The sequence below is a fragment of the Armigeres subalbatus genome, chromosome 3 (genome assembly GCF_024139115.2).
Source record: "Armigeres subalbatus isolate Guangzhou_Male chromosome 3, GZ_Asu_2, whole genome shotgun sequence".
NCBI lineage: Eukaryota > Metazoa > Arthropoda > Insecta > Diptera > Culicidae > Armigeres > Armigeres subalbatus.
Genome location: NC_085141.1, coordinates 56,416,752 through 56,425,916, shown reverse-complemented (window position 1 = coordinate 56,425,916; position 9,165 = coordinate 56,416,752). Strand labels below are relative to the sequence as shown.

The window sequence follows — 9,165 nt, the reverse complement described above, 5'->3', positions numbered from 1 at the left end:
AGTAGTTGACGTAGATCATTGTCCGCTCTTGTCGGCAAAAGCGTCACGTGAACTTGGTCTCGTGAAGTTTTGTAACGAGGTGACATTTGGAAAGCATAACGCAGTCAAACGGAATGCGGAATCAGAAAAGCTATTCAACATATATCGAGTTGAGGCACAAAAAATCGTCAAACATCACGAAGAGCTATTCCATGGATATGGTAAACTACAAGGAACGGTAAGTTTGGAGCTCGATCATACCGTTAAACCTTTGATACAACCACCACGTCGGGTTCCTATCGCACTTAGAGACAAGTTAAAACTTGAACTGGAATCGCTTGAGAAGGAGGGTATAATCACGAAGGAAACAAATCATACTGATTGGGTCAGCAACATAGTCATAGTTCAACGAGGTGGATCAAAGGCAGGGATCAGAATTTGTCTGGATCAATTCATCTCAACAAGGCGCTTATGAGACCTAATCTTCAGTTCGTTACTCTGGACGAGATACTGCCGGAATTGGGCAAGGCGAAGGTTTTTTCCACAATGGATACTCGAAAAGGATTTTGGCACGTAGTGTTAGACGAAAAAAGCAGCAAGTTAACCACATTCTGGACTCCGTTTGGTCGATACCGATGGACGCGTTTACCATTTGGCATTGCATCAGCTCCGGAAATCTTCCAAATTAAACTACAGGAAGCAATTGAGGGATTGGAAGGTGTAGAGTGTATCGCGGATGATTTGCTATTGTTCGGAGTTGGAAATTCCATCGAAGAGGCACTAGCAAACCACAATTCTTGCCTGAAAAAATTGCTTTGTCGTTTGGAACAACATAACATCAAACTCAACAAATCCAAACTGAAACTTTGTGAAAAGTCAGTTATGTTTTATGGACACTTGCTCACCGATGAAGGTCTCAAACCAGATGAGTCAAAATCGAAGCTATTCGTAAGTACACCGCTGAATAAAAAGAGCTTCATAGGTTCATAGGTATGGTGACATATTTGGGCCGTTTTATTCGGAACCTCACCGCCAATATGACCAGTCTACGCCAAATTATACCCGAAGCTAAACCGTGGAGTTGGACATCTGTAGAAGAAGCGGAATTCAAGCACGTCAAGAACTTGGTATCGGACATCACAACGCTACGTTATTACGACGTGAACCAACCAATCACCATAGAATGTGATGCTAGCAGTATTGGCCTCGGCGTGGCGGTATTCCAGGAAAATGCTGTTATAGGATATGCTTCAAGAACTTTGACATCAACGGAGAAGAATTACGCCCAAATCGAGAAGGAGTTATTGGCCATAGTCTTCGCATGTATACGGTTCGATCAGTTGATTGTTGGTAACCCAAAAGCTACTGTGAAAACTGATCACAAGCCGCTGCTATCGATTTTCAAGAAACCACTACTGTGCGCTCCACGTCGATTGCAACATATGCTCCTGAATCTCAACGATACAATCTTTCCCTGGAATTTGTTACCGGAAAGAATAATGTAATTGCTGATGCGTTGTCCCGCGCTCCATTACCAAACGTGGATTCACAAGTTGAATACAGCAAGAAGAATATTTTTAAAATTTTCGAAGCCATTCAAGAGATGAAACTGAGCAACTATCTTTCTGTTACCAGTACCCGACTGGATGAAATAATTCAAGAAACAGAAGCAGATCCAACAATGCAGCTGATCGTTGAATACATCCAAAATGGGTGGCCGATGAAAGTCGAGAGCGTTCCAGACAGTGTTAAAATGTATTACGGTTATCGGAGCGAATTGTCAACGCAGGATGGCTTGATCTTCCGTAATGATCGTATTCTTATTCCACATTCGTTGCGGAAGAAGTTAGTGGAGAAATTTCACGCTAGTCACAATGGCATGGAATCGACGTTGAGATTGGCAAGGGCCAACCTGTTCTGGCCTGGTATGGCCTGTCAAATTAAGGAAACGGTGAAAACCTGTGGTATCTGTGCAAAGTTTGCTGCGTCACAACCGAATCCTTCAATGAAGAGTCACGAGATTCCCATTCACCCGTTTCAGCTCGTGTCTATGGACGTTTTTTTCGCACAGGTGAATGGCGTGAAAGGCAAGTTTCTGATAACTGTGGACCACTTTTCAGACTTTTTTGAGGTGAACCGCCTGAACGATTTGAGCCCCGATTCCGTTATTATCGCTTGCAAACAAAATTTCAGCCGCTATGGAATACCGCAAAGAGTCGTGACCGACAATGGAACGAATTTTTCAAGTCAAAAAATGAAGAAGTTTGCGGCTGATTGGGATTTTGAATTGACTTCATCGTCTCCACACCATCAACAGGCCAACGGAAAAGCGGAGGCGGCTGTAAAAATCGCTAAACATCTTATGAAGAAAGCCGAGGAGAGTGGTAATGACTTCTGGTATGCTCTTCTTCATTGGCGGAACATCCCAAACAAGATTGGCTCCAGCCCAGTGGCACGACTGTTTTCGCGTTCCACTCGTTGTGGCGTTCCTACCGCCGCCGCTAATCTTCTTCCAAAAGTGGTCGAAAATGTACCGGCTAAAATTGAAGAGAACCGTAAGCGCGCTAAACTACACTATGACAAAAAGACAAGAAACTTACCTGAATTAGAAATTGGATCTCCAGTCTACGTTCAACTGCATCCTGAATCGTCAAAGGAGTGGAGTCCAGGAGCTGTATCCCACCGGTTAAATGACAGGTCATACACAGTGAACGTAAACGGAACTAATTATCGTCGTTCGTTGGTCCATTTGAAGCCTCGTAAGGAGCCCAATACGCAACCTAGCCGTGAAATGCGGCATCCTGAACCGATTTCGAGCGACAATCCGTGTAGCTCACAACAAGACGAAGGTACATCGACGGAGTGTTTACTTACCTTCACGGAACCGCGAAACAACTCAACTTACGGTTCCTTTCACTCAAATCCGCCCTTGCGTGGGAGAAGCCAAAAATAAGTAAAATGCGAAAAAATCCGTTGAGTACTTTGCCTTGACTCCCGTGTTGAATTTTCACCCACTATGAAGTTTCACCAACTCAAATTTATGTTATTTTCACTCACCCGGAACTATGGTGAAAACAACTCAAATTTGGCTTCTTCCACGGAACAGCACACGTTGAGTCGATGCATCTCTCTTTGTTTATAATAACATTCAAAAGAGAGAGTGAGAAAACTACCTACTATTGAGTTAAAAATTAGAACTTCGAACTCAAAGTTGAGTTCTTTAAACCTTTTTTTTAGGTTCTTTATTTTTTCTGTGTTCATTTCATGTTGAAGCAACCACCTCATCATCACCACCGCTGCTACCTACGGTTATGCAACAATCATCAAGTGACTCAACACCGACGATGACTACGATGACAAGAACGGACATCGGCTCCTAGGATAGGATGTGACAATTGAATTGCGACTGCCTTGTTGTTTCTTCAGTCGGTTGCTTCGACGAGGTGGTACCCAGTGCTTCCGAATATTTGTTATGCAATATCCGCCAAACAATATATGTAACAAATTCATGTTTTCGCGTTCATTTTTTCCATTATTCGTAATAAAAGATACTATGTACTTTCAGAAAAAAGTTTTAACATCGAATTAGATGAGTTTTATAGTGAAATGCGTAAAAAGTTGATAAATAATGCTTCAAATCAAGTGTTTTAAATTTGCATAACACTTGAGAATCATGCATACATCATTTGTAGTCTAGCATAAATCAATTTTACCCAAAAAATCAAAAATAAAACTTTTGAATTTTTTTATAAATTTTAATTTATTTACCCAGCAACACGGCCAAGGTAACAACAAACTGCCCTTTTGAAAATGTGATACCGCCGATCGAAGTAATCGATTGTCATTTTCACCCAATCAGCAACCGGTACGATTTTGACAGAAAATCGGTACGATTTTTACTGACTAATTGGCACATCCTATCCTAGATCGGCTCTAAATCGAAAAGGGTTTCTCCCGTTATACCGACCAAATTAGACCGACCGAAAAGAACGATTCGTCTTCCAGAAAAAATGAAAGATTTTCATTTCCAATTTTAAATTTGAAGAAAAGGGAGGATGTTGTGGTATTGACGAACCCCTCGTTGTGTTTCCCGCCGTGCTATTGGTGAACCCTTTGTAGCGTTTCCGCTATGCGATCGAATGAACAGCATCGATGCATCCGCCATCATTATCGTTTTTGATACCGGTGTGTTCAGATATGTTTTGAATAAAGTTAATGATATTAAATGCTAAACCGGACTTTTAACTATAACAAACAGTGTGAATACCAAAACAACGAAACAAAGAATAGTTAGTGAAAAGAAAAGAGTATTCATGGAATGGACAAGAAAATTTATGCAGCAATTCACTTTCGTCGAAATGTCCGACTAAACGTACTTTCGACGAAGTGTAATTCAACCAAACGCCATTTGACTAAATGTCATTCGATAAAATGTGCCAAAGCCCATTAAACGGTTCTCCTTGGTTCTTGTGACGAATCTATTTAGTGCAATATTTCGCTCAGAAGGAACACGCTGGTCTTTAGTGTTCTCCCAAATCGACCCTCTTTGGAGCAAGTGAACAATATGAGTACTATCGGACTCACGGCCAAGCATTTTTGACAAACATTGATTCCGCCTCTAGCAATTTAGACAAATAAGCGCTATGTTTGAGCGTGTGTATATCCGTTGACTAACTTGATTCAGCAAACAGCTCTACACACGGCTAAATGTTGCACCAGCTTGTTTATTTTCCTGGGGCCGGAGTCAATGTTTGACGAACATGCTGGACCGTGTGTATGGGAGTTCCTACTATTCGCCAGTACAAACAACGCAAAATGTCCTTCATAAACAAACAAGCAAACAACGTCTGGATGCGTGAATTTCCCTTAAAGAACAAGTCTCCCGGAATCCAAAACTAGGGCACACCACTCAATACAGACGCAACGTACAACTGTCATTTTTATTAATATTTCACGGATGGACAGTGTGTAGTGACTTGTTTGGAGGCGTGTCCGTAATCGTATAGAATAGCATCGCGATAGCTTCTTGTCTTGCCAATAATGTTTCAACAAAATGTCGATAGATTGATTATCCATTTTCTTTGATGCTCCGGAAACTTCAAATAAACTTTTTCCCTCTGCTTCCGCGAGTAGAAACCTTGGCTTTCATATCGTTCAACCCAATTTACGATTGTTGAATAATGCTTTGCATATATCCTGGATAGCTGAAATTTCGTCAAACCCAGGAAATAGTATCCATACATACAGTGCATAATAGTATTTACTGTCGCTTGTTTATGAAACACCTCATCTCTGATTTCAGCCATTTCTATCTAAAAAAATAATATTAGATTTAACTAATTGGGTTTAAAATCATGAAAATGTAACTCACATCACTTACTGAAAATGTTATTCGTTTTGCTCGTTAACTGCAAGGTCTGGACTGGATTACATATTTATTTTCAACAGAAAATTCGTTTGAAAAGTTAGTATGTACTTTCAGGTTGCGTCTAATAATTTCCGGATTCGACTCGTCTTGAACCTAAGTGACAGTTCAATAATTAGCAAAGAACCTTGCACGCAGAGCAAGATTACTTTTGACGGATTCGACTCGAATTGAGCTTAAGTGACAGTTCAATAATTACCAAAGAACCTTGCACGCAGAGCAAGATTACTTTTGACGGACATCAAATCGTTTAATATATGTCTTATTGAAAAGCCCAACGGTTCGGGTAATTTTCAATTTTCGAAACGTTATTTCTTTTTAATATTTCTTCCAAATAATTTACTTTTATTTCGAGATATGAGAACTAAATGGTAGAACTGTCAAATCGAAAAAATAACACTATGAATATCGGAAAAATGAACTCATTTATTGTATTTAGCTTGAAATTCAAAAATAAATTAAGCGTGAGCTCCGTGAAAATTGCAAATCTAAAATAAAAAGATTTTTGTTACTTTTCCGTTATGCGAATGCATTTTCTTCTAATTGATTCTTAAACTAATAGGTTTAGTACCCGGTTTAGTATAAAAATTACAATTTATTTCACATCAAATCTATTCATCTTTGTAACCCCAATTCCTCGGGTTTTTCGAAATAATATCTGAACTAATGTTATCATTTTGTAATTAACTTATTGTTCTGCAACTCCAACCAATGTTCCGCATATTGATTCCGAAAGCGCTGTAAATCTTCTCGTGTGGAGCATGAACCACAAAAGTTTCCGTCTTCAATTTCAATTTACGACATCCTGTTCAAAATCCAAAGAAATAAGCTTATTAGAAAAAAGGACAAAGTGTTCAGTACATACCTTGATTGTTAAATATTGTTCTCTTCTGATTCGAATAACAGTATTCCAGTGCGGCCCGGCTTACTGTTTGGATATCAGTAGGAATGTCTGCGGCTTCCAAGCCCTCTCTCATTATTTGCTCCCAGAAACAGATCATGATTGAAAGAAGGGCTTTGCTAGTCTTCCCGTTCCTGTTATCCAGAAAATTGCCGAACGTTTCTGTAGATGATACAATGCAGCTAATGCCTCTGATAATCCATCGATTCGAAATCGAAAACATTAACGAGCAGAAGTTCTACCTAAGTATAGCGAAATAGACAGGAAGTACTACTGCAACAGGTTCTTCAACGTTGTACTTATTTTCATAACTTACCTTGTAGAAAAGATGTCGATTAGATAAACGTTATTGTAGCCAGTTCCGCCCGAGCTTCCGTTTAACTGAAACCATCACACATCTGGAAGATAGCCTACTAATTCCGATAACTTGATCCGGAAAATCAAATACTTTTAACATTGAGCACGACAGAATATTAATACAACTCGTGAAAATATGCAAATCAATAATAAGCAAAACAAAACAATGCAATCAGCTCAGATCAGAGATCACATTGGGCGCGGTTATTTGAGATTATGGTCAAAAACAGAATAGACATATAATATTGATCGTTATCACCTGTCATAAGACGAGTTTATACAATCCCATTGAATTCCACCACTTAATTGTATCTTGACAGATACGTATTTCGACCTCAACAGTAAGGCCGTCTCCAGTGTCTCGTACTTGACTCGACTTGAAGTCGAGTCAAGTACGAACCTTACTGTTGAGGTCGAAATACGTATCTGTCAAGATACAATTAAGGAATTCAATGGGATTGTATAAACTCGTCTTATGACAGGTGAAAACATTCCACTAAAAAGCTCAAAATAATTTTCTTATCATTGATCGTTATGTTCATATACCAATATGTGGAAAGTCTATTTGAAATATAGTAAATAGTAATGAATTATGTATTAATGGGTACGCTTCACAATAAAATATTATGGGCATCTTTTTGTTCTGAAAAACAAATTGAGGATCCGAAAACATTATAGCCATCTTGAATTCCATAGTTCCGTTTCAAATTTTTCAGCATGTTGGAAGTGCAAAAATGAAATTTTGTCGAGTGTACTGCCGTTTGACGTTTGCGGAACGACTCCGACTGTCAGAACTATCGTACCCCAGTTCGAATTTTTCTATTTTATCGCAATACCTTCACGGAACCGCGAAACAACTCAACTTACGGTTCCTTTCACTCAAATCCGCCCTTGCGTGGGAGAAGCCAAAAATAAGTAAAATGCGAAAAAATCCGTTGAGTACTTTGCCTTGACTCCCGTGTTGAATTTTCACCCACTATGAAGTTTCACCAACTCAAATTTATGTTATTTTCACTCACCCGGAACTATGGTGAAAACAACTCAAATTTGGCTTCTTCCACGGAACAGCACACGTTGAGTCGATGCATCTCTCTTTGTTTATAATAACATGCAAAAGAGTGAGAAAACTACCTACTATTGAGTTAAAAATTAGAACTTCGAACTCAAAGTTGAGTTCTTTAAACCTTTTTTTTAGGTTCTTTATTTTTTCTGTGTTCATTTCATGTTGAAGCAACCACCTCATCATCACCACCGCTGCTACCTACGGTTATGCAACAATCATCAAGTGACTCAACACCGACGATGACTACGATGACAAGAACGGACATCGGCTCCTAGGATAGGATGTGACAATTGAATTGCGACTGCCTTGTTGTTTCTTCAGTCGGTTGCTTCGACGAGGTGGTACCCAGTGCTTCCGAATATTTGTTATGCAATATCCGCCAAACAATATATGTAACAAATTCATGTTTTCGCGTTCATTTTTTCCATTATTCGTAATAAAAGATACTATGTACTTTCAGAAAAAAGTTTTAACATCGAATTAGATGAGTTTTATAGTGAAATGCGTAAAAAGTTGATAAATAATGCTTCAAATCAAGTGTTTTAAATTTGCATAACACTTGAGAATCATGCATACATCATTTGTAGTCTAGCATAAATCAATTTTACCCAAAAATCAAAAAATAAAACTTTTGAATTTTTTATAAATTTTAATGTATTTACCCAGCAACACGGCCAAGGTAACAACAAACTGCCCTTTTGAAAATGTGATACCGCCGATCGAAGTAATCGATTGTCATTTTCACCCAATCAGCAACCGGTACGTTTTTGACAGAAAATCGGTACGATTTTTCTGACTAATTGGCACATCCTATCCTAGATCGGCTCTAAATCGAAAAGGGTTTCTCCCGTTATACCGACCAAATTAGACCGACCGAAAAGGACGATTCGTCTTCCAGAAAAAATGAAAGATTTTCATTTGCAATTTTAAATTTGAAGAAAAGGGAGGATGTTGTGGTATTGACGAACCCCTCGTTGTGTTTCCCGCCGTGCTATTGGTGAACCCTTTGTAGCGTTTCCGCTATGCGATCGAATGAACAGCATCGATGCATCCGCCATCATTATCGTTTTAGTTACCGGTGTGTTCAGATATGTTTTGAATAAAGTTAATGATATTAAATGCTAAACCGGACTTTTAACTATAACAAACAGGGTGAATACCAAAACAACGAAACAAAGAATAGTTAGTGAAAAAAAGAGTATTCATGGAATGGACAAGAAAATTTATGCAGCAATTCACTTTCGTCGAAATGTCCGATTAAACGTACTTTCGACGAATTGTAATTCAACCAAATGCCATTTGACTAAATGTCATTCGACGAAATGTGCCAAAGCCCATTGAACGGTTCTCCTGGTTCTTGTGACTAATTTATTCAGTGAAAAATGTCGCTCAGAAGGAACACGCTGGTCTTTAGTGTTCTTCCAAATCGACCCTCTTTGG

General features: G+C 39.0%; 1 protein-coding gene and 1 long non-coding RNA gene across 2 annotated transcripts; one reads left to right on the top strand and one right to left on the bottom strand.

Moving 5' to 3' along the window:
* The first annotated feature begins 1,016 nt into the window (after positions 1–1,016).
* Positions 1,017–3,359, top strand: LOC134221654 (uncharacterized protein K02A2.6-like). Its single transcript, XM_062700842.1, has 3 exons — positions 1,017–1,329; positions 1,386–2,828; positions 3,253–3,359. Exons 1-3 carry the CDS (start codon positions 1,017–1,019, stop codon positions 3,357–3,359), a joined length of 1,863 nt encoding a protein of 620 aa, XP_062556826.1.
* A 2,620-nt stretch (positions 3,360–5,979) lies between these two features.
* LOC134224588 (uncharacterized) lies at positions 5,980–6,842 on the bottom strand. The gene is made up of 3 exons (XR_009982988.1): positions 6,622–6,842; positions 6,270–6,547; positions 5,980–6,209 (listed from the first exon to the last, which is right to left on the bottom strand). It is a non-coding gene; the product is annotated as an uncharacterized LOC134224588 (long non-coding RNA).
* Between the last annotated feature and the right edge of the window lie 2,323 nt (positions 6,843–9,165).